Source organism: Taudactylus pleione, unplaced genomic scaffold (genome assembly GCF_031769625.1).
Source record: "Taudactylus pleione unplaced genomic scaffold, aTauple2 ptg000478l, whole genome shotgun sequence".
In the NCBI taxonomy this organism is placed as follows: domain Eukaryota; kingdom Metazoa; phylum Chordata; class Amphibia; order Anura; family Myobatrachidae; genus Taudactylus; species Taudactylus pleione.
In genome coordinates, this window is record NW_028284880.1 from 2,922,388 (window position 1) to 2,948,497 (window position 26,110).

At 48.0% G+C, this 26,110-nt stretch overlaps 1 protein-coding gene across 1 annotated transcript in view; it reads right to left on the reverse strand.

Moving 5' to 3' along the window:
- The window catches only part of TYR (tyrosinase), a 47,237-nt gene extending 21,544 nt beyond the window's left edge, over positions 1-25,693 (reverse strand). The window contains exons 1-4 of the mRNA XM_088449032.1: positions 24,844-25,693; positions 9,869-10,085; positions 7,420-7,567; positions 2,877-3,058 (exon numbers count right to left, since the gene is read on the reverse strand). Of these exons, the coding sequence (XP_088305158.1) occupies positions 2,877-3,058; positions 7,420-7,567; positions 9,869-10,085; positions 24,844-25,674 (1,378 nt within the window). The 5' untranslated portion in view covers positions 25,675-25,693. The remainder of the gene's footprint in view (positions 1-2,876; positions 3,059-7,419; positions 7,568-9,868; positions 10,086-24,843) is intronic.
- Positions 25,694-26,110: the final 417 nt, after the last annotated feature.

The following is a 26,110-nucleotide window of genomic DNA, read 5'->3' on the forward strand; positions in this document are numbered from 1 at the left end:
CTCCTGGCCTCTCCTATCTCTTCCCTGGCCCTTCCCCATGAAGCCATGGCCCTTCTTTGGGTGCATTATGTCCTTTTGAAAAATGAGGGGGGCGCCAATGCTCTTTCTGGCACAGGGCACCAAAAAGTCTAGTTACGGCTCTGGGCAAGCGCATAGTGCCGTGAATGCTGGCGCTGCTGGGAGAAGATGCAGAAAGCTGCATCTTCTCCCGTGAAACCCCTGGCAACGAGTGTGAAACCCCTGGCAATGGGCAGATAATTTAAAAGTATTTAGAAGCCTTACTATGGGGCAAATATGTAAGTGGCACTTTGGTAATGGTTAGGTCTAGACTACACAGCTCCAAGGGACCAGTGATGTCACACCCACGTGACTTGTCATCAAAGGAAAAGGGGCAAGGATGATAACGTGCTTCAGGCACGGTGGCTCGCTGCACTCGCCACAAAAATGTATTCCTCTCTATGCCCACGTGGATGGTAACACAGGAGCCATCTAGCCCTCCTGCAGCGGTCACGTGACCAACGTCACAGAGGTCCTTTCTCCACATCTAGCAGCAACCCTTTGTGGGGGTAATAGGCATTATGGTGTGTGGCATAATGTGTAAGGGGCATTACTATAACGAGGAAAAATGATAAATACTGTAAACAGTCTATGGGCTTGGGGGCACATTTTTAACTTTTGCACTGGGAGCCAAATTGCGTATCAACGGCCCTGTATTCATTTTACCAAAATGCCATGCGGGGGGGGGGGGGGGGGGGGTCTTCAGAAAGTTTTTGGAAGGGTGGAGCACAATTTATAGTTCCGCCACTCCTTGGTTGCTGGACCGCACTATGGAACGGACAGAGGCTGCTTCCGGTTCATTCCTTTGTCAGCCCCTGAAGGGTAAAACCGATTGGATGAATCTTATACACCATGGAGACCCTGAATGCCAGAAACAGCTGCACAAGGAACTAGAAGTAGTTGCTTCATAGTGCGATCCAGCAACCAGGAAGTACACAGTCATCCTGGTATCAGAGCAACAGAAGCTCTTGGCCGTGTTTACACTGAACATCCAACAAATTTTGAATGCTTCTCTCCGAGTCCGGGTAACTCTGTCCCTGCCAGACTTTACAGACAAAACACAGTCACACTGGATGCAACAGTGGCGCCAGTAACCACTGTGACCAGTGAAGCATCCGCCACCAGAATTCTAAGGATCACACTGGGGAGCCTGTCATGCTGCTGTGGTACTTTCTGAAGAGGGACTGGTCCTCGGGAAAATGGCTGCCACTCGCGCTCTAGTACCCGGATCCCTACCCCTTGATGTCTGGAGCAGCGTGACATGACTGGCTGATGGTTGCTATGAGGTTGCGGAGCACTGTCCTGCACAGGGCCGGATTAAGACTTGTGGGGGCCCCAGGGCAACTAAGTTGTGGGGGCCCCAACCAAGCAAATTGACACCGACTTCCCGTTGCCACGCCTATGCCCCTGCATGATAATCCGACACAAAGGCGGCATTTGTAAGAAACATTGGGGGCAGTAGAGCCGCCAGGAAGGGTGCTCTCTGGGCAGCCAGGTGCCATTTAGCATTGTCAGGTTGCTGGCTGCAGCCTCTCATCACAGCCGCTGTCACTGCAATGGGCAGGGGAGGGCAGAGCGTGTGCACACACACATGGAGAATGCCAGGATCGGGCACTGGTGCGATACCTGTCAGGCCGCGATTGGTGAGGATCATGCCCTCAGCTGACATCTTCCTTTTGCCAGAGGGTGGAGGTGCTGAGAGGGAAACTACACACTACCATCCTGTCACTGGCCCAGCTTTCACAGGGGAGCAGCAGCCTGGGTTAATAGAGCTGGGAGCCAGGCAAGAGAACAGAGCACATCTTCTCCAACCCAGGTTACACTGGACTGGAAGGTGAGTAGGGGGAGGGCCCCGCTTTGCAGTTGTAGAGTCTACTATGTCCGGAAGCTGGACACACAAGGGAGGTGGCAGAGTGGGGCGGGTAGGGGCAATGTGTGGGGGGCCCCTGGATGACCGCCCCATTCGCCCTGCCTATAATCCGGATCTGGTCCTGTGGCAGTCAGGTCTGTGCTGCTCTGTCTGCTAGGGGGGGGGGTCGCCTCCACCCTGGATCCAACAGTGATGGGGGGGGGAGGTTAGGATGCAGTGAAAGGTAGGATTAGGGGTAGGAGAAGGAGAGTATACTTACATCCTTCTGTCAGGATTGTGACCCTGTTGGGATACCAGCACAGGATTCTGATCACTGGGAAGCAGAGTGCCGGCATCTGTTCCCCAGAAATATACATGGGACAGGAATGGGTGAGGGCTCTGTAAGAGATGGGAGGCAGATGTACTGTAGTGAGAGAGGAGATGGGCCGCAGCATTGAGGACAGATTGGAGTGGAGCGCTGTGGGAGGCCAGATAGGAGGAGGTTACAATAGACCATTCTGGAGATGACCAGTGAGTGGATGATGGTCTCCAGATACTGGGGAGATAGAAATCAGAGTAGGTAAGATGGAGGGGTGAGGAAGGCCTGGAAAAAAGCGGGTGAGGGGCTGAGGGTCTGGTGGGATGAGATGTCCTGACGTATGGAGTCCATTTTAGATGAGAAGCGAGTGGAAAAGTCAAGGGCAGAGAGCAAGCGAGATGAAGTTGTGGGTTATTCCACAATGGAACACATCAGGGCTGCTACTTTGGGATTTCAACTGGGCTAATCTTTACAACCTCCTCCCGAGTAAGTGATAAATAACAGATGCACATAGACAAGAGCACAGGATGCAGATTCCCATTTGTAGATGCCAAAATACTGACAACAGGATTATGTTGTATTGGACATAGGACACTACGAAGACTTTTTTTCAAATAGTTTTCCATGAATGGTACAGATAAAATATAGTACCTGGTTCTGCAAGATAGTCATAATCATATCCTAAATCTCTCGACGGGGCAAAGAACTCTCCATTAGTATACAGTGGAATAAATGGAACCATGTTGTATCCACGATTGTGTCCAATTGGTGCATTGGCCTCTGGAAACACGTCGAGTGTTGGGCGATGTCTACGGAGCCATTGCTCAAATATGCTGAGGAAGAGAAAGATGAAAAGTATCAGTACGGTCACAGGCAGATGTTCTTCACCGCATGGAAACATATTGCTCTTTTGTTTGTCTCACAGCAGTACCCGTGTGGGTGTGCGTGTAACTATATTAGCAGGAGCGGGCATATGGAAAGGACCTGGCTCATTGCATAAAGATAACTCCCAGCTACCCCGTCAGCTTACCAGTAACTCAAAGAACACTGGAGATTTATACAGTACAAGAGAAAGGAGCCAGCAGACAATTTTAGGTCCTGATATAAATAAACTTTACTATTGTTTCAGTGCAGCTGGTTCCAGTGATCATTTGACCACCACTAGGAGATGCACCTAACAACAGTGTCTCCAACAGAGGTACATTTTGGGGGAGATCAGATCTTGGAGAGAGAGACACAGTGGAGATAGAAAGTGCCAACAAGTCAGCGTCTGTCAGTTGCTAGCACAGCCTTTTAAAATGCAGTCAGGAACTGATTGGTTGGTACTTGATCTCTCCAAGGTTTTGATTCTCTCCCTTCATCTCTTATAATTTATCTTTCATAGACGTTCTTCTCTTATTGAAACTTAATAGGGGTTTATCACCAGGATGCAGTCAATATACCGGCCCGTAAGGATTCGGGCGGTCAGAATGCCGGAATGACACTAGTCAGAATACCGGCCAGGAGCATATCTATAATGGGTGCAGTGTGCGCGAGGAACACGGGCCCCTGGGTCCAGGGTCGCTCCGCACCGCACACCCTGCACCCATAATATGACTTACCTCTCCGGAGTCCCACGTTGGCGCAGGGGTCCAGCGCTGTAAAACGACTGGAAAATGGCTGCGGCGGCCATTATCCCATCGTTTACGCATGCACAGTACAGGGAAAATGGCCGCTGCAGCCCCTGATACTAGCGCCAGCATCCCAATCGTTGGCATCCTGAAGGTAAGTACTGGGGTTAGGTGGAAGGTTAGGGTTAGGCACTAAGGGGGGAGGTTAGGTACAGGCACCAGGGAGGGAGGGTTAGGGGTAGGGAGAGGGGCAAGGTTTGGATACCTACTAACAGAAGTCGGTATCCTAACCCTGTCAGGATACCGGCATCGGGATTCTGACCCGCCGGGATCCCGAGCCCCAGCATGCCATACCCATCCCTCATCACCTTCAGTAGACAAAGGTATTGGCTTGTACACCTGTGCCTTCCCGATCAACACACGAAATGCTCTTCTTTACATTTTTAGCTCCTGTTATGATCATTTCTAACATCCATTTGGTTATAAATGATTTTTTCTCTGCATGCTGATGAACGCGGAGAAGGTCATCGCATTGTGTCCGGGGAGAAACAAACAACTGAAAAGAAAAAGTTTCAAGAGGGCACGCCGTTCAACCTGGCCACATCAATTAGTCCGTTGGAAACACTATAAATACTGTTTCTAGGTCAGGGAGCCACAGCAGATTGGTAAAGATTGCTGCACTGTATTGTGGTCGCAGTTGTTAGGATGAGGGAAGTGGGAGTGCTTTAGGGAGCAGGCTCTTCAAAAATGTCATGCCATATTGTGCATTTTCTAGTTCAGTTTCCTCTACTTACAATATTTTTGAGGAAGCTCCCAAATCTCCTTCCTTAAGCAACCAATGCAATACATAGGGGTCTATTCATCATCGAAGGCCGTGTCGGATTGTGATCCTGTGGGAGGTCTCCACGCGTGTGTGATTGTATAAATGACAAAGACAGCGTGGTATGTAAAGGGGAACAGAGAAGTCACAAGCCACATGGGGAAATGTAAAGAAAAACAGTATGAAGAGAACAAGTGAAGATACCCATAGCAACCAATCAGCTCCCACTGATCTAGTACATTCTATGAACAGCTAGGTACAAGCCGATTGGTGGAATATTGCCCATAGCAACCAGTCAGTGAGTTGTGATGCGAGGTTTCCCAGTTCAATGCAGTGAAAGAGTTGGGTACTGCAGCAGGGCTACTGTATATTGGGGTATGAAGTCAATGCAGAACGGGGGCCCTAAGGTTTTTTCTTCCCAAATCCAACCAAGATACAGGAAGTAGATCACAATATGCTAAGGATACATTAACCTTTGGCGGGGACCTTGGTAAATTAGGGAAATACACTTAAAAGGGTTTGCAGCGTTTCCTGCACTAGACTGTTCATATAGGGGCCTATTCATCATCACTTAATTGTCACAAAAGCAGGTGAAAAAGCACATTTTCACCTGCAATTGTGACAATTAAGTATTCGGGCCATTCATTAAGAAGGTGAAGCAGAAGATATCACAGATATCTCCTACTTACCTTCCGTTTGCGGAATGGCCCGCTGTCCCCATACACTAGTATCACAGATATCTCCTACTTACCTTCCGTTTGCGGAATGGCCCGCTGTCCCCATACACTAGTATCACAGATATCTCATACTTAGCTTTCTCTCCCGGAATGGCCCGCTGTCCCCATACACTAGTATCACAGAGATCTCCTACTTACCTTCCTTTTGCGGAATGGCCCACTGTCCCCCATACACTAGTATCACAGATATCTCCTACTTACCTTCCGTTTGCGGAATGGCCCGCTATCCCCATTCACTAGTATCACAGATATCTCATACTTACCTTTCTCTCCCGGAATGGCCCGCTGTCCCCATACACTAGTATCACAGATACTAGTTCGGACCCCGATAATTAACATCATGAATAGGCCCCTTAGTCACGTAACAGCCCATTGTGATCCTACAGCATAGCGGGGAGTTTCTGGCAGGAGGAGAAGGTGCAGTATTGATGCCAGCTCACATCACAGCACACTGCCAGCCACAGCATAGCACAACCCCATCATTATACCGTGCCACTAACAGTAACACATTCACTTCAGCGTTTAGCTTTGGAGTTAGATCAATATTCAAATGTTCAGTGCAAATTACATTAGTCAATGTTTTCTTATTTTTTTTGCCATAAGGGACAGTATAACGTTGTGCATTTTGTATTATAGAAATCCTGTCTATTTATTGTATACATTAAGCTTAGCTGTCATGTTCTGTTTGTAACAATCCATATTGTAAATGTACAGTACATCGGTCAGCGTGTATTATGCATATGTATAAACATACATTTACATTCTGTGGGCATTTAAAAAAAATCATTATGACCTCAGAATGGTTGTACAGCTAAGTTGTGAGCAAACATCCCCCCACCCCAACCTCCTGCATTATATTTACCCAGAGTGGCATTCCAGATCTAGCCACCATAACCCACAAGTCATGGAGCCCACCCCTGCCAATAGACCTGATCCCACCCAAAGTACCACTTCAGAACCATCCAGGGGTGAAAGTGCGCCGGAACGGGGCAGAAGAGTGTTCAGTCAGTTCTATTCCGTGTCATTCCACCTGACCAGCCCACCTTACCCGGTCAGTCACTCAGCCAATCCTACGGGGAGGAGTCGGGCTGGAGAGGCACCACCACTGCTGCCTACTCCATTTGTCGGGCACCCACTGAGATTTTTTTACCACTGTCAAAATATACGGCATACTGTATAAAAAAGGTTTTGGTATTTCAGTGGGCAGCATGGTGATCCTGACCTGTTGGCTTAACGTTCCTTCCCTACAGCGACAGAGGGAGGCTGGAGTTCACTCCTGAGCTCCGCCTTCTGGCTCCCGCAGCGGTTGAAGGGAGAGACTTCACAATGTCTCTCCCATAGTTCTGAGGAGCAGTCAGATGGCAGCGGATGCAGAAACGGGGCTTCAGGTAAGTATTGTGTGTTTCTTTTTGTGTAAGGGGCACAACTCCTGGGGGCTCTGCATAAGGGGCACTACTACTGTGGGCATTATGATGTGTATTGGAGCACTACTACTGTGGCCATTATGTATAAGTGCCACTATTGTTTGTCATAACATGAATAAGGGACACTACTATGTGGTGTAATATGAATCGGGGGCACTATGTGCGGTGTAATGTGAATAAGATTGTGCTAGTGTGTGGTGTAATTTGAATTGGGGATACTCTTGCGTGACCACGCCTCTTTCTTTTGAGACCACGCCCCTTGTTGCAGTCCCTTTATTGAAAAAGAGAGTGATGGGACCAATTTATATATCTATAGTCTGCAGGGGGCGCCAAGGATAGGTGGGTGGGAGGGTGAGTCCCACCATGTCTCTAGGACCACTTTAAGCACTGGGACTATCTACAACTTCCCTAATCTCAAAACATGCATAGAGAATCTTAACAGGCAGTGGCTGGAAAAGGTATCCAGTTTCATAAAACACTATTTTCCAAATACTGCTCAACATTTCAAATGAACACCACCTGAGAGAGATCTGCATGTCACCTTGGTAAAGCATGTACACCTGTCACTTTTGGATTATCATCTCTGCTCATTGGATGACTCACCTGTCAACAAACGCGTGGTGAAGAACAAAAATCGGGTCGTTGGCAGAACCCTGGACAGAGGACATGGAGCCATTCAGATAGACGTGCAGGGAATTGTGCAAGTTACTTTGGGAGCTGTTTGCGATTCCAGTCTGTGGGATAGCAAAACCTAGACACGACAGCGAGAAAAATATTAAAATACTATTAACAAAGAAAAAAAAGGAGGGTCAGGAACCCATAGCAGCCAGACATTTGCTTTGCTAGTACTAACACAATGAAAGCTGAACTCTAATTGGCTGATGTGTTTTACTGCACTTTATTTACTAACTTAACAGTTGCAAAATTTAATAATCATAATCAATAGAAAAGCTTATGTTCTGGCAATTACAAATATGGTAATCTGTATTAGCAGAATGAATAGAAATGGTCAGATTACTACAGAGAGCCTTATTCATCTAGCCTTTTTCCCTAAATGACGAGAGACAATGCGGTTTAGACGTTGTACCATAGATGCAGAGTTTTGGACTAGAGGGGTGTATTTACTAAGCAGTGATAGGAGGCAGAGTGAAAAGTGATAAGGTGCCAGCCAATCAGCTCCCAACTGTCATCTCACAGGCTGTGTTTAAAAAATTACAGTCGGGAGCTGATTGGCTGGCACCTTATCACTTTTCACTCTGTCTCTTATCACTGCTTAGTAAATACACCCCTTAGTCTTTTTTGCACCTCAGCCACACAGAAACAGGTTTGCATTTGCACTTTTCTCAGAATGGTGGCAGTGAGCATTTGGTGCGGGGTGGTGAGACATATAGTGCGGCTCAGTCATATCGGATCTGGGAGGAGACTGAGCGATGGGACACGGTGCAGTTTAGGCCAATTTTTTATGGTGCGCAAACAGGGCTATTCCACGCAAATTGAGACCAGTTGAATACAGGACACATCTGAATCAGGCGGAGAATCAGCTTCTAGAACGTACTAGATAAATTATAGTAAGAAGTGGATTGGTTGCTATTGGGAAACTTCTTCGCTTGACCTGTTTAGAAGGTTTGAAACATTTTCTCTCAACAGCCTGACCCAGGGGCCCGTGTGCACCGCACACCTTGCACCCATTATAAATACGTCCCTGTATTATGTAATACATTAAATTCACAGGGTAGACGGTCACAAAAGTTCTACCAGAGCCAATAGACTGCCGATTAGACAGCTCGGCTGTACAGTAAACAAGTCATCACTCTACCATAGAAAGAGATTTACATGTAGTCTGTGAACCTAGTATTTATTTGGCACGCTGGACCCTTCTTCTGCCGTCTATGATTGCGACTGAAGCCTTGAAGATGTTTGGACTTTTATAAAGTAACTTTTATTTTATTAAGGAAATAGACATGAGAAATAGACATGCTGGTAGTAGGCCTCATCTAGTATACAAACTAAGGTGGTCACTCTGGACATTTAGGAACTATTGATCAAACCTGCTAAAGAGGATATAGAGGTGTTGCCCATGGCAACCAATCAGATTGTCATTGTCATTTTACAGAATGCACTAGATAAAGGATAGCTAGAGGTGGGCTAAAGGGGCATGTGACCCGGTAGTGAGGGGGTGTTGGAGAGAGGTTGCCAGGAGGCTAAGTTGCTGCTCTTGTTGGTTTGGAGCTGCATCCCGGCCTTGAGAGGCACAGTGACACCATCAGTCTAATGTGGTGACGGTCACAAGCCAATCAGTTCTCGCGGACCAGCAGCCAATCAGCAGAGGCTGCCGGGCCAATAGCTCCAATTGGTTCACGAGCAGCGCCACATTACAATGACGGCAGTACTGACAGTTCCCCAGCGTGTGGCAGCCCCATCCCGCACCACCCTGAGCTCACCTACCGCACGGCCCTGGCAGGTAAGAGAAGGGAGATGGGGCCTTACTGCGTGGCATAATGTCTAAGGGGCCTTACTGCGTGGCATAATGTTAAAGGGGCCTTACTGCGTGGCATAATGTCTAAGGGGTCTTACTAGGTGGCATAATGTATTGTAAGGGACATTAGTGTGTGGCATAATGTATTGTAAGGGACATTAGTGTGTGGCATAATGTATTGTAAGGGACATTAGTGTGTGGCATAATGTCTAAGGGGCCTTACTGCGTGGCATAATGTCTAAGGGACATTACTGTGTGGCATAATGTATTGTAAGGGACATTAACATGTGGCATAATGTATTGTAAGGCACATTACTGTGTGGCATAATGTGTTGTAAGGGTCATTACTGTGTGGCATAATTTGTTGTAAGGGTCATTACTGTATCACAAAATTACACACCCTTTTTGTCCTCTAGGTTGTATTTTTTTTAGCGGGGCACCAAATTATGGCCTTGCCCCTTGTGACAAAAATCCTAGTTTCGGCCCTGGCTAGGAGCGGATTGGCTGCTCTAGGCATCACCTCCACTTTTCCTCCTTAGAAGATGAGATAAATCTCCCCCTTAGCGATGTTTCTACCTTCCAGCGTGTTCCTAAAGCTGAAGTTGGCCGTCCGGTCCATAAGTCCAGTTTCATAGTTCGCCATCGATAAACAGGCCTCAACGTCGGCTGAGGTAGGCAACCTGGGAGTCCGGTTTCTGTCATGCCGTCCAGGACTCCTCAGTAGGGGGCCTTCAGACGTGCCATTGCACAAGATTCTAAGACGATTATATTCTGCGGGCTGACTGCACACAATCTGTGAAGACACAAAACACCAAGGGACACTATGATGACAAACGTGTTGTTTGGCCCTGACCTTAAGTGTTTCAAAACAAAAACTGATAGGGAACGTGTTTCATGGAGTTGGAATCACTGTGCGAGGTTCATGGTCTCCACAAGAACCTTGCACAACAGCCGGACCTCTTCTTGCTATATTATGTATTCTGTACACTGAAGGAATTTTTCTTTTAAAAACTACAATTCAAAATTTACACTATTTTGGGTATTTTGTCACCAATTAGGACCTTGGCATTCCTACACAAAACAGAAAAACCAATAAAAGGTGTCCATAATCAATAAATGATTGGCAGGTCTCAGATCAATCAGGACTTGCGGAAAACGCCATCCGACAATCATCTTGTTTTGATCAAGTATCATTTAAGCCCAGTAGTTGTGACCTATTGGATCCAGTTCATCCTGTGCGCTGTAGGACTAGATCTGGAAACAATTAATCTACGAGTAGACCCAGTACACATGATGGTTTAAAATAAGAAACATTGGAGCTTGGGAAAAGGGCCAAGCACCTAGATTAAGGGAGGGTCTGCACAGGTGCATTAAACTATAGCACGCTCTTCCAGATAGTAAAGTACAGCTTCCGTAAGTGCTCAACCAATGCCATAGTGACAGGTCAAAGGAAAAAAAAAAAAACACATCTTTTGGTATAGGCTGAAAATAGAAGCTTTAATATAAAAAAAAAAAAACTGCACACATCGCTTTCGTACTGTAGCCTAACACAATACATCCACTGTTGGAAAAGTCAATTCATTTAGGTGGAAGTTTGCAAAAAAAAAAAAAAAAAAAAAAAGAGATAGTTTCATGGAAGTCACATATATCGCACATATGGGTTCACCTGAAAAAAAAAAAAAAAAAATGTGATATTCAATTACAAATGCCTAGTTGCAGTACTCGCTGGTAGGTTGTGTGGCTTTTCTGCAAATTCTGACCTGGGAGAAGTGCATGAAAAAAAAAAAAAAAAAAGTGGTGAAACCATCCTGGACCTCAAAAAGTGACAACTGAGATAGCAGAACCATATGTTTTTTTAAAGGTGTCAAATGGCTGACTTTTGCACTTTTTATTTTTTAAATCATAGCAAGCAAGTGCTTTTCATCAAATTAGTCTTTGCAGCATTTTGGGGTAGAAACAGGTCTGCAGAGTAATTTTTCAGTGTTTTTATACAAAAACCCCTCTCCACATACCTGTTCCCCATCACTTGCACCTCCGCATACCTGTCCCACATCATTTACACCTCCACATACCTGTCCCACATCATTTACACCTCCACATACCTGCCCTACATCATTTACACCTCACCATACCTGCCCCACATCATTTACACCTCACCATACCTGTCCCACATCATTTACACCTCACCATACCTGTCCCACATCATTTACACCTCACCATACCTGTCCCACATCATTTACACCTCCACATACCTGTCCTGCATCATTGAGCTTTTTAGAGAAATTCACATGAAAACTGTCTTTATTGGCTGAATTATGCCATTTAAACCTCTCCAAGTGTGAGATTATTAATTCGGAGGCGTGTACCATGGTTTCTGCACTGATTGCCAACATTTTTCCCTTAAGATAAAGATATTCCCAATCCCTACCTTTTTTCTCTTGCTTTCCTGCTTCTTGGAAGCCTTGCATGGCAAATTCGGTTTCCATCCCTTTACCCATGTCCACATCTAGGGGTATATTTACTAAAGTGAGAGTTTTTTGTTGTGGGGATGTTGCCCATAGCAACCTATCAGATTCTACTTAACATTTAACTAGCACCCCCATAATCCCCATAGTCTCTCATTGAAACTTCTTCCTGTCACTGGTGCACCTGGACCAGATTAAGGCTTGTGGGGGCCCCAGGGCAACTAAATTCCGGGGGCCCCTTCAAGCCACACAGAGCTTCCCCCTAAGCCTTCTGTCCTCCTACCCCCAAAGCTTCCGCCGCTTACTTACCTGAGTGCCGACGTAACCTCCTCCCGGCTGAGCTGCTCCCTGGTCCTCTCATCGGTGTCGCGGACGTAATGTGTCACGTGGCGCCGGTGAGAAGACTCAGGAGCCGCTCTGTGCTGTATGCAGCGGTACTGACTGTGCCGCTGCATCAGCGAATCGCGGCAGTGAGCCTCAATCTGGGAACAGGTGTCACTGGACACCTGTTCTCGGCAGGGTCACATTGCCCCTCAGTGTGTGGGGGCCCAGGGAAGACCGCCCCTGTTGCCCCCCCCTTAATCCGACCCTGATCTGGACTACACCCACCTGTATTCCCTCACCCCACCCCCTTTCACTTACCCCACTGATTATGCAAATTGAGTTATGAAAAAAAAATAAAAGGCACAATTTAGAAGTATATTTTTCCCCACTATACTGTAAATTAAATTTGTTTTCTAAGTATGTATCTGTTTAATGCATCACTGACCTTGTTTTTTCTCTCTCTCCCCCCCACATTTAACCATTTTTTATTCATTCATTTTCTACTCTCTTCCTCGTAACACGCAAGAATATCACGTTGGCTATATATGATTATTTGATCTTGTAGTGTAGTAACATTGTAGTATTGAATTTTATGTGATTTTGTGAAATTTAGTCCGCTTATTAGCCAAATTTCTTTGCCTATTATGCTGTGGATTGAAATATATGTATGGTAAAAATATTCGGACTTTATGTACAGCGCTATTTCCACTATACACTCCAACTCCTAAAGAAATTTTCTAACTTCCTAATTTTTTAACACTTTAATTATCTAGCTATATTAAACTTGACTAGTTTTTTAAAATATGAATTTTTTAATATGACTTTTTAAATATGAATTTATAAAAGTAATATATTTGTCTTTAACTGGACGTTTGAATTATTCTTTAGTATAATCAGCTGCTGTATACTAATAATATCCCAAATTATGTAAAGGGTTAATTTCTAAAAAGAGCTGCTGTAAACATATTGTTATATCAGTCTCCAACAAAATGGCTGCTGCCACAGATGGAGACAATATAGTGGAATTGTGCTAATCTATCTTATGTAATTGTATTGTGCACTCATGTTGAGCTATGTTTAGTAAAAACAAAAATCGCTGTGATAGAGAATTTGTCTTTTAATATGTATGAGCATTTGTGAAGCATATTCCAATTGAACCTGCAACTATACCATGATAATTTATGCAAAGCAAATCAGCTTTTTAATATGGTCTGCCGATTGGTTACTGCTAAGCAACACTAGTATAAGAAGGGCAGATACACGCTGATAGGCCACACCCACTGATGAAGTCAGAAAGACGAAACGCGTTTGGGCGTAGCTACCGGTGAAGTCACGACGCTGTGGCACTGCCTGATGGGAAGTGGAGTCCTATGAATCTGATCCGGAGCTGGGATCTTGTGTTATACCGCTAGCATAGCGGTGGCAGTGACTGCACCCTGCGGCTGTACACGAGAGCCTTTTGCTGACGGTGATCTCGATTACTGGGCTAACTTAATTTATGTTTAAGTATTTTATGCACTTTGATTAAAATACCAATTATATTTTACTCAATGTGGTGCGCATTCGTTTCTTGCTTCTTGGACCAGAAACCTCCTGAAGAGGAGGATCTATTAAACGACTGCTGCAAACAGCGATAATTATGTGAAGAGGACACACTCCTATGATATCATATGACTATACCTACTGCGCACGGTGATATACCTTTTTCAATACATATATATATATATATATATATATATATATATATGGTTCGGATTTCTGAAATCCGAAACCCCCGGATCGAGTCGTATCAGAGTCAGGCTCGACATTTCCCGCCTGACTCAGATCTGAAATCGAGGCAAAACATCATCATCCAGCCTTCCGGATCTTGCGGGTTTTGGATTCTATAAAAGGTCCCTAAGTCGGCGCCATTTCTCACTCCGGCTGTGGACAGTGAAGAGGGAGGGTGGGAGCTAGGGCTGGCTGGGCTGTGTTGTGCTGCTGTTGTCCATAGGGGCTGGCTGGGCTGTGTTATGCTGCTGTCATAGGGGCTGGCTGGGCTGTGTTGTGCAGTCAGTTGCAGTCATAGGGGCTGTGTCCACTCCAAAGTCTATAGGGGCTGGCTGGACTGTGTTGTGCAGTGTCCCATAAAGGCTGTAGTCCTAGAGGGGTGCTGTAGTGTTGTCCAGGGGGTCATCTGTGCATCAGGGGTGCTCCCCCAAAGTGCACTCCAAAAAAAGTTTTTTTTTTTTTTGTGTTTGTGAATTGTGTGCGCAGTAGCCGCACGTGCATCAACAAAGTAACGCCAATTGTGCGCCTGTGTCATAAGTAAAGGGCCGGCTGGCTTGACCATTAAAGGGTGCTGTAAACCCCAAAGAGCACTCCAAAAAAAAATATAAATAATTTTTTTGTTTGTGAATTGTGGCCCTGATTCAGAGCTGGACGCTCTGACATAGCGCTCGCTTTGAATCAGGGCCGTCCCTCCTCCTTTTTGGAGCGGCCTCCTGGCCGCTCGCATAGCTGTGGGTGACCACCCACAGCTATAGCGAGCGGCCAAAATGATGGTCGCGATGGTCAAGACCATCGCGACCATCGGGCTTGCGATGAGACCCTGCGGTAGGGTCTCGTTGCCGCAAGCCCTGGAGTGCTTTTGGCTCTATCAGAGCCAAGAGCACTCCCATTGACATCACTAATGATGTTAGTGGGGCCGGACCCAGACGGTAGGCATTCCCATGGGAACGCCTCCATCTGGGCAGCCACGACCCTGGCACGCCCAACAAAGGGGGCGTGCTGTCAATCACCATCGACAGCACGCCCACTTTGGTGCAAGACCCATAACGACGGCTTGGCCGTCGTTATTCGGGTCTCGCGCATGCGCACGACGGATCTGCCTCCGTCATTCGCACTTGGGCAACATCGACCCGCTTGCGAGCGCTCAGCGCTCGCGAGCGGGTCTGAATCAGACGTAAACTTGCCAATATGCCATTTACGACACGGAGTGGCAAGGAACGGCTAAGGTAGGTCTTTCCCTATGTTCATGACTAGTGGTTCAGCTTCACATGACGATGGAAGCCCTCCTACCGTTAAAAAAAAAATCAAACGAGTTAAGCTGGCAAAAACACAGCAAAGAACTGTGTGTTCTAAGAAGATATCACAAATCCCCAAGGAGAGTCCAAGTGTGGTGGCGGTTGCGATGCCTGAACTTTCCAGCACTGGACGGGAAGAGGTGGCTCTTTCCAACATTTGCACAGCCCCTGCAAGTGCTGAAAGGAGCACCCACAGTCCACTTGCTGATATGCAAATTGAAGATGTCACTGTTGAAGTACAACAGGATGAGGATACTGGTGTAGCTGGCGCTGAGGAGGAAGTTAGCGAGGAGGATTCTGATGGTGATGTGGTTTGTTTAAATCAGGCTCCGGGGGAGACAGTTGTTGTCCGTGGGATGAAAAAGCCCATCACTGTCATGCCTGGGCAGAAGACCAAACATTCCACCTCTTTGGTCTTGCAATATTTCTATCCAAATCCGGACAACAACTGTCTTGCCATATGTACCATATGTAAAGGTGAAATAAGTAGGGGTAGGGACGTTAACCACCTAGGAACATCCTCCCTTATACGTCACCTGCAGCGCGTTCATAAAAAGTTACTGTCAAGTTCAGAAACTTTGGCTAAGACCGTAAGCAGTCCAGGGACACCTAAATCCCTCTGTCCTGTTGTATCCAAGCGCCTGCAAACCACACCGTCAACTTCCTCCTCGTCAATTTCCTCCTTAGTCAGGATCGGAAGTAGTCCTGCAGGCCATGTCACTGGCATGACTGACTCTCCTATCCGGGATTCCTCCGAAGGATCCTGCATTGCTACGCCTACTGCTGCCGCTGCTGCTGGGAGTCGTTCATCATCCCAGAGAGGAAGTAGGAACACCACTACTTTTACTAAACAATTGACCCTCCAACAGTCCTTAGCGAGGAGGATGAAGTACGACAGCAGTCATCCTGAAGCAAAACGTATAACTGAGGCCTTGACTGCTATGTTGGTGTTAGACGTGCGTCCGGTATCCGCCATTAGAGCAGTGGGATCTAGACAATTGATGGAGGTAGTGTGTCCCCGGTTCCAAATCCCATCTAGATTCCACTTCACTAGGCAGGCGTTACCAAGACTGTACAGAAACGTCAGAAAAAGTGTCCTCAGTGTCATTAAAAATGTGGTTTTACCCAATGTCCACTTAACCACGGACGTGTGGACAAGTGGAACAGGGCAGACTAAGGACTATATGACTGTGACAGCCCACTGGGTAGATGTATCACCTTACGCAGCAACAACAGCAGCGTCACCAGTAGCAGCATCTCAAACACCAGCTCGTTCCAAGGCAGGCTACGCTGTGTATCACCAGTTTCAGTAAGAGGCACACCGCCGACAAACTGAGGTAAATCATCGCCCAGTGGCTTACCCCACTTAGACTCTCCTGGGTATTTGTGATATCTGACAATGCCACCAATATTGTGCGGGTAGTACATCTGGGCAAATTCCAGCACGTCCCATGTTTTGCTCACACAATAAATTTGGTGGTGCAGAATTTTCTGAAAAGCGACAGGGGCGTGCAGGAGACGCTTTGGGTGGCCTGAAAAATTTCTGTCCACTTTCACCATTCAGCGACTGCGTGCCAAAGACTGGAGCGCCAGCAAACACTCTTGAACCTGCCCCGCCATCACCTGAGCAAGAGGTTGTGACGCGGTGGAACTCAACCCTCTATATGCTTCAGAGGACGGAGGAGCAGCAAAAGGCCATTCAAGCCTATACATCCACCTATGACATAGGGAAAGGAGGGGGTATGCACCTGACTCAAGCACAGTGGAGAATGATTTCCGTGTTGTGCAAGGTTCTCCAGCCCTTCGAACTTGCCACACGTGAAGTCAGTTCAGACACTGCCAGCTTGAGTCAGGTCATTCCCCTCATCAGGATTTTGCAGAAGCAGCTGGAGAAAGTGAAGGAGGAGCTAAGAAGGAGCGATTCCACTCGGCATGTGGGACTTGTGGATGAAGCCCTTCATTTGCTTTGCCAGGATTCCAGGGTGGTCAATCTGTTGAAATCAGACCACTACATTTAGGCCACCGTGCTCGATCCTAGGTTTAAAGCCTATGTGGTGTCTCTCTTTCTGGCCGACAAGCCGGCAGAGGTGCAAAGACCTGCTGGTGAAAACACTGTCAGCTGAAGCAGAACGTGACACGTCAACAGCTCCTTCTTCATTTTCTCCCACAACTGGGGCTGCCAGGAAAAAACTTAGGTATCCTAAGCAACAAAATGGCGGTGATGCAGGGCAGGCAGGATCAAGTTTGGACATCTGGTCTGGACTGAAGGACCTGGCAACAATTTCTGACATGTCTACTGTCACTGCATATGATACTGTCACCATTGACAGAATGGTGGAGGATTACATCGGTAACATCATCCAAGTAGGCATGTCAGACAGTCCGTACCTGTACTGGCAGGAAAAAGAGGCAATTTGGAGGCCCCTGTACAAACTGGCTCTGTTTTACCTCAGTTGCCCCCCCTCCAGTGTGTACTCCGAAAGAGTGTTTAGTGCAGCCAGGAACCTTGTCAGCGAAAGGCGTAGGAGGTTGCTTCCACAAAATGTGGAGAAGATGATGTTCATAAAAATGAATTATCAACTCTTCCAGGGAGACCAGCAGTGGCGTCACAAGGGGGGTGACACCAGAAGCCTCACTTTCTTGCCCGCATCCCCCGCCACCACACAGCTGCCAGGGGCGGGGGAGCCGTGCAGGATCCGCCCACTCCCCCGCCTACGTCCCCAGCTGCCATCTGCAGCAGTGCTTTAAATTTTTCCTTCCCCAAGAAAGCGCACGGTGCGTGACGTCACACTGCGCCGCCGCTGAGAGGAGCCTGCTGCATGTCCACTCCTCCGCCCGCCGCCGCTGAGAGGAGCCTGCTGCATGTCCACTCCTCCGCCCGCCTCTGAGAGGAGCCTGCTGCATGTCCACTCCTCCGCCCGCCGCTGAGAGGAGCCTGCTGCATGTCCACTCCTCCGCCCGCCGCTGAGAGGAGCCTGCTGCATGTCCACTCCTCCGCCGCCGCTGAGAGGAGCCTGCTGCATGTCCACTCCTCCGCCCGCCGCCGCTGAGAGGAGCCTGCTGCATGTCCACTCCTCCGTCCGCCGCCGCCGCTGAGAGGAGCCTGCTGCATGTCCACTCCTTCGCCCGCCGCTGAGAGGAGCCTGCTGCATGTCCACTCCTTCGCCCGCCGCTGAGAGGAGCCTGCTGCATGTCCACTCCTCCGCCCGCCGCCGCTGAGAGGAGCCTGCTGCATGTCCACTCCTCCGCCCGCCGCCGCTGAGAGGAGCTTGGTGCATGTCCACTCCGGCTGCCGCTGGAGGGCTGGAAGAGACTAGTGAGGAGCCGTCAAGAGGAAGGTAAGTGAGGTGGGGCTGGAGAGGCTGGCTCTCTGAGGACACAAGTGAGGGCTTGCTGGCTGCATTCAGAAGGGGGTGCTGGTAGGGGACACAGGAGTGGGGGCTGGATACAGAAGGGGGTGCTGGCAGGCTGGCTGGGGGCACAAGTGGGGGCTGGATACAGAAAGGGGTGCTAGCTGGGGGCACAAGTGGGGGCTGGAAACAGCAGGGGGTGCTGGCAGGCTGGCTGGGGGCACCAGTAGGGGATGGATACAGAAGGGGGCACTGGCAGGCTGGCTGGGGGCACAAGTAGGGGCTGGATACAGAAAAGGGTGCTGGCAGGCCTGCTGGGGACCAAGTAGGGGCTAGATACAGAAGGGGTTGCTGGCAGGCTGACTGAGGACACAAGTGGGGGCTGTATACAGAAGTGGTGCTGGCTGGGGGCACAAGTGGGGGCTGGATACAGAAGGGGGTGTTGGCAGGCTGGCTGGGGGCACAAGTGGGGGCTGGATACAGAAGGGGGTGCTGGCAGGCTGGTAGGGGACACAGAAGTGGGGGCTGGACACAGAAGAGGGTGCTGGCTGGGGACACAGAAGGGGGACAGGCTGGCTCTCTGGGGACACAGAAGGGGACATACTGGCTCTATGGGGACACAGAAGGGGACATACTGGCTCTATTTACTGTATATGTTTATCAGCATTCTCCCTACACTTAATTTCTCGTGTGTTTGCCCAGCAAAATCCCCCTGCCATCTGGCACTTTGATGTGGCCGAGAAATGGGCACTGGGAAAACACACACGATTTAATATTAAGACTTACTGTCAGAGTGCTGGGTGGCGTCAAACTGGAGAGCAGAGCAGAGCAGATCCCTCCCCCAGTGTAAAAGGAAAGGCGCTTTGACACCAGTGAACAGCGGGACCACTCTCTGCGCTTCAGGGGCCGTGTGGTGTGTTACTGGATCTTCTGCATTAAAAAAAAAAAAAAAAGTGGGGCAGTTTCTGGACACTGTTAAAAAATCTATTTGTTTCCAAAAATAAAGTGGGCAGTATATGGTTAGCTCTTAAAAAATGCTGACCTGTCATGTTCCTATGAGTGGGTGCTTCTCACATGCTAGACACAAAAAAGTGCAGCCATTCTCCCAACATGCTAGGGGGATCCTAGGGAGTTTGCTGTACCAGGGCCCAAGATTTCTCTTGGCAGCCCTGCATTCTCGCACCCCCCTCCCCCCCACATACGCTGCCACTACCACACTCCTGCCAGCACCCACCAGTGCGCTCTCCACTACCACCACTGCCGTGCAGGTGGGAAGGTGTGGACGGACTGGCGGCGGCAGTATTTTGGTCCAGTCCATAAGACAGTCCTCCTCTCTTCTCTACTCAGAATGCAGGGTGTGACGTCGTCACGCCTGCCGGGTGCGACCAGCATTCTGGGAGGAGCACTGCAGTGTGAGTGGTGGACTGGTAAGGGGGTAGAGAGCACGGAGCTGTGCACCTTGGTCCTGATTTTTTTTTTTTGTGGAGAGGGGGGGTGTCACCATGAGTTACAGCACCGGGTGACACCAACCCTAGTGACGCCTCTGGAGACCAGCCTCCAGAACGTACAGAGGGACCTGTGGTGGTGGATTCCAGCGGGGACGAATTAATACTCTGTGAGGATGAGGATGTACACAACACTGAAGAGGGTGAGGAATCGGTGGATGAGGACGACATCTTGCCTCCGTAGAGCCAGTTTGTGCAGGGCCAGATTAATTGCCAGCTTGTTTTGTGGGGGCCCAAACGAACCAATCATTTCAGCCACAGTCGTGTGGCAGACTCTGGCGCTGAAATGATTGGTTTGTTAAAGTGTGCATGTCCTGTTTATACAACATAAGGGTGGGAGGGCCCAAGGACAATTCCATCTTGCACCTCTTTTTTTTCTTTGCATTATGTTCTGTTTGGGGCCTAGTTTTTCAAACTGCCATCCTGTCTGCCACTGCAGTGTCACTCCTAGATGGGCCACGGGTTTGTGCCGCCCACTCGTGTCGCTTTCATAGTCATCCAGCTGCCTCGGTGCAACCTTTTGGACATAAAAACACTATTGTGAGGTGTTCAGAATAGACTGGAAATGTGTGGAAATTAAGGTTATTGAGGTTAATAATAGCACAGGAGCAGAAAAACCCACAAATTCTGTGATTTTAGCTGTTTTTATGCTTTTTTTCCCCCAAAAAATACAGATCCAAAACACAAAACACGGAAGGGTGGTTTTAGCAAAACCAATCCAGATCCAAAACACGAAAAGTGGCCGGTGAACACCCCTAATAAATATTATTTATATATATATATATATATACATACACACACACACACACACGCACATACATATACACACACACACACACTTGTTTAATTGAGGGTGGCACTCATGGCTTCACATTCCCAGAGTGCCTGACAGCTTGGACAGATACTTATGTATCCTACATGTCTGAGTTCCATGATCTACTACCCTAAGTAACAGTTCCGTAAACCCAGTGTTTCCTATTCTTTCCCATATACTGTAATAACCCCTTACCATTAAATTCAGCAATTTGCCGATTAGTATGTGACCTTGTTGATGCAGACAGATATCCAGTCATCTGGATCACACTAAACACACGCGTGATGAAACATGTACAAAGACTGTACTATTGCCTGTATGTGAACATACGTGGAACGCTTCCCAAGCAGATCTAGATTAAGATCCCAAAGGGTCCTAGGAAAGATACTACCTCTGGACAACATATTAATGTGTACGACTACTGTAGCCGTACATACATCTCACTGCAGGGAGGATCACCTGTCTAACCCGAGAGCCATGAGCACCACTTCTCCCACACCATGCCGCCCCCACCTAAGATGATACCAAACCCCCTCCCCCCAGTAGACATTCATACGGGGCCCATATGACAGAATCACATACTAGGGTTAGATCATGTGCTCTACCACCTTGCGGGTTAATCCAGCCTGTTCCCAAGTAAATAATTTTAACGGTTTAAACCTGGTTGCAGTGTATACATTTCAGGGAGTGACCTGAGACAGTGACAGACATGGACGTCTGCTATATAGCTAATCATGCAAGTCTGCACACAGGGCACGGATCAGGCATCTCAGATGGTTTGGGTCGTGTCATTCCTTTCATAGGCTGAGCAATGTCGTCAGTTAAAATTTGCTGCAGAGTAAAAGTTTGTGCCTATGTTATAAATTACCAGTGCTGTTCCACCCTCTTCAGCCACCTACAGTAGGGCCAAATTAAGGGCCACATGGACCTTTGGCTGAAAATGGTCAGGCCCCTACTGTGAGAATCAGGAGGTGTAACTAGTGCTTGTGGCCAGTGACCCCCACCCCTCCCCCACAATGTCTCCCTAAAGACATTCAAGCACAAAAATGGCCTCATTTTGGGGCAGACGTACTAAGCCTTGGTGAGAGAAAAAGTACCAACCAACCAGCTCCTGCCATTTTTCAAAGCCTGTAAAGTGACAGTTAGGAATTGATTGGCTGGTACTTTATCTCCATCCACTATCTTCATTTTTCATCCCCACTGCACCACCAACATCACAGTACTACTCCCATCCACATTTCCCAGTCCCAATCGCAACATACCTGGTCACCCCACACCATACCCACCCACTATACAATCACCACAACTAGGTAGAGCGCTACTTACTTCCCCCCCCCACTTCCACTATTCTAAAATGTCCTTTGATGGGGGTTTTGCAGGGATTTTGAAGCAGTTTTGGCCTTAGTAAATCTGCAGAAAGTAAAAATCGCCACAAAACCACCAGCAAACCACCGGGATTTAGAACCCGCCGTTTAGTGCATTTTGCCCCTAGGGTGCATTGCATTTTCTTAGTAGCAGATATTTTCCTGCGTTGTTTAACGCATGAGAAATAAGGCAGAAAAACATCAAGACAAAAATGATGCAATAATGCAGAAAATTGGAAAATAAAAAGTAGTGGAAGCGTAAACATGGCGGCCATTTTCCGGTGTTCTGAGCAGCGCTGACACTCGACGTGGGACAACGGACAGGCAAGTCTAAAATAATATGGGTGCAGGGTGTGCACCCATTATAGATACGCCACTGTGCCCAATACTTCTGCTGCTGCTCCTGCAGTCACATCCTTATTAGCAGAAGCTTTCAGTAGATGAGGATCAAAGATGGAATGGTAGATTGTAATAGTGTGTAAGGATGAATCTACATGTTCATCTGGACTTTCAATCATAAGTGTAATTGTAAGAAAAATCCAATCTCAAGTATGATTGCACTATTGTTTACCTAGCTTAACACTGCATGTTTTCCAGATCTCTCAGTTGGTGCACTGGTGTATTCATTACTGGCTGACACATTTTAAAAGATTCACAGGGGGTGACAATTATTTCACTGAGGAGATCTGTAAAACATGTACCAGGGTTGCCTACCTTTAATATTCTCTTCCCGGGAGAAGCCCGGGTAAGAGAAGCAGCAGGGGGCCGACGGGGGCGGGGCTTGACGATTCGCGTCATTAAGCCCCGCCCCCTCGCGGTAAAGTTGCCGCGATTGGGCACAATTTACATAGGGGGCGGGGCCAAATGCTGTGATTCATGCAGAATCACAGCTTAAGCCCCGCCCCCTTCACGGAGACCCGCGATTGCCGCGGGTATTCTCCTAATTCTGCCCACTTCACTAGGAAGTGGGCAGAATGCGGGAGAAATGCCTACCCTTCCGGGGGTGCGGGGGGTTACCCGAAAAATCGGGAGCCTCCCGCCAAAACCGGGAGGGTAGGCATGTATGACATGTACTGGAGTTCCCTGAGGACCGGAGTTGGGAAAACACTGGTGTAACATGCATCTCACCATATCGCTAAAGAAAGTTATGCTTTAGATATCCAGATTTATACAGGTTTGCAGGAACAAGTAATGGTCTCTAAAGGTGCCCATACATCTGACTGGTATTTCCGCGATCCTGCAACGCAATCGGAAATGCCAATCTACCGAGTGGAAAACGCCGACCGACCAACATCGATGTTCAGCGGTCCGTTGCAGGATCGCTGAAATATTACATGTTAAATGTCCCCGATTTGGCAATCGCAATCATTTTTTGATCGCGATCGTCAAATCGGGAAAATCCAACATGTTGGATTTCTGCGATACGGCGTTGCAGCATCGCGGGATCGTGGCAATCCATTGCTGATGTATGGGCCCCATAAGACAAGTCCAACAAAAAACCTTATTTACTAGAGTGAGTGACCACAGATAATATTACCATTCATTTAACAGGAAATCTATGACAGGTGCCCAGCGATTAGATTGCCACTATAAGGACAGCTGAAGTTAATAACACCTGGAAAAACTAACTACATAATAACAATAATATTAATTATTTGGCTATCTATAATATTTTACTAGTCTGAAATAGTTACTGCAGAAAAAGCAGTAAGCAACCCTTCTCCATAGCAGCTGGGGAACTAACTACAAGTCCCAGCATACACTGACAGATATTGTACAGAAGAGATTGCCAATCATACCCCTTTCAGACATCTCGAGAATCCCGGGAATTTGGCCTGCCTCGGCCAAATTCCCGGGTACCCGAGTCTGTCTGAAAGGTGCCTACCCTGGAACATGTTCCCGGGTAGCCGCCCCTGCAATCGACCAGGGTTTTTCCCCTGCTTCTGTCTGAATGGTGCTACCCGGGAATTTACTACTCCCAGGCAGCACCAAGCAGCTTTTGCATGTAGCTGACATCGCAGAGCGTCCTATAGGACGCTCAGCGCTGCTGCTTTGAGCTGACAGCACAGGTCGTCCTATAGGACGCTCAGCGCTGCTGCTTTGAGCTGACAGCGCAGGGCGTCCTATAGGACGCTCAGCGCTGCTGCTTTGTTTGAGCTGACAGCGCAGAGCGTCCTATAGGACGCTCAGCGCTGCTGCTCACCACCCCCAGCACCGGCCGGCTGTGCCACAGCGGGCCGCCCGCACTCCCGCTGAACCACCAGGGAATTAAAATAAATGTTAAAAAAATTATAATAAAAATAAAAAAAAATGCATTACGATTGCCGGCTTTTGGCTGGGAGGAGCAGATGGCAGAGAATAGGCAGGTAAGCAGGAAAACCCTACTCTTGTCTGAAAGGGGTCTACCTGGGAATTTCCCGGGTAGACACTGTAGTGTGAAAGGGGGGTGTCGACCAAATACCCGGGAATTTGCACAGGAGAAATTCCCGGGTCTGAGCAGGAAATTTCCCGGGTTGTATGTCTGAAAGGGGTATCAGTAGCAGTCATGCTCTTGTGAAACTACAACATGCTGCTGACACGATATCAGAAACGAAACAAGTCATGATATACTGTATTATGAGGATGGAAAGCAGTTATCTGGGGAGTGGGGGTGACCAGACTTACCTGCCAGGAGGAGAAGAATGATGCTGGGTTGAGAAGGTTGGTGCTGGTTGGGTGGGTCCCCCCAAAGAACTCATCGGTACAGATGTCACACTGCTGTGCATCTCTCCAGTCCCAGAAGGGAATGGTGAACTCCTCATCCCCAGTAATCTTCTGGATCTCATGTTCCCAATGGAGCAGGTAAAATCTGTGCCAAGGAAGAAAGGCTGGGGCTTCATGGGCAAAATCAATGTTTGCCCACACCTGGTCTCCTTCCAGAAAGGCATCCCTGGAGGCGTAATAATGTATCCACACAAACAGGTCATAGACACTGATGTCCGCAAAGAGAGGGTCGGTACCATTGCCCATCTGGGCATAGGTTCCAGTGGCAATTACATAGTCTGTGCTGATGGTACGTTTGGCCAGGTTAAGATAGGCAATAAACTTGTCCTTCTCTGCAGTGCTCATCCTAAAAATTTCTTTCCTCAGCATCATCCTCCTCACGGTGCAGTTTGGCCCGGTGTAGCCGAACTTGCAGTCTCCACAATTGAAGCCCATGAAGTTGCCCAGACACTGGCACGTCCTGTTGTAGAAGATAATGGGCCAGTTTTCTCTGTCGTCAATCCCAGAAAAAGGAAACTGTGGACCCACGGAGGAGTTGGACAGGACCACGTCCTGACACGCACCTCTTCCGGAGATCTCCCCACAAGGAGAACCATCTCCAGACCAGGCTGGGCAGCACTCTTTGCTCCGGAGGACCTCTGCTGAGCTGCATGCCCTGGGGAACTGCCCACTGGATGAGGGCAGCAACAATAGTATTGTGCCAACTACAAGAAGCATCATAGTACCAGTCATGATGGGCTCGCTCCTGAGAGCTCCAGAACAAACCAAGGAAAGAAGTTTCACTCCTCTCTCCCCACGTACTAATTGGGCTAATCACATGTCCAGGCTTATTTCATCCCTTGCTCCCAGGGTAGGAGAGGAATGATCCCACCCCTCATTAGCACTGATGGAAACAGGAATGTAAGAAGTTTTTTTTTGTGTGTTTTTTTTCCAGAGCTGCCAACTTTTAAAAGTGAAATTTAGCATCTTGTCATAACATTTATTATCCTTAAAGGGCTGTTTGTTTTTCTCATTACATTGAGAAGACAAATGTAATTGCAGACAAATTAGATCAGGGTTTTAAGAAGAGCAGAACTGATGGGTCTAATGAGCCAGGACACCGTGTGATACATCATGGGCTCTCCTCATTCATAAAACAGGACTGAACTTTAAAATACTACTTTAAATT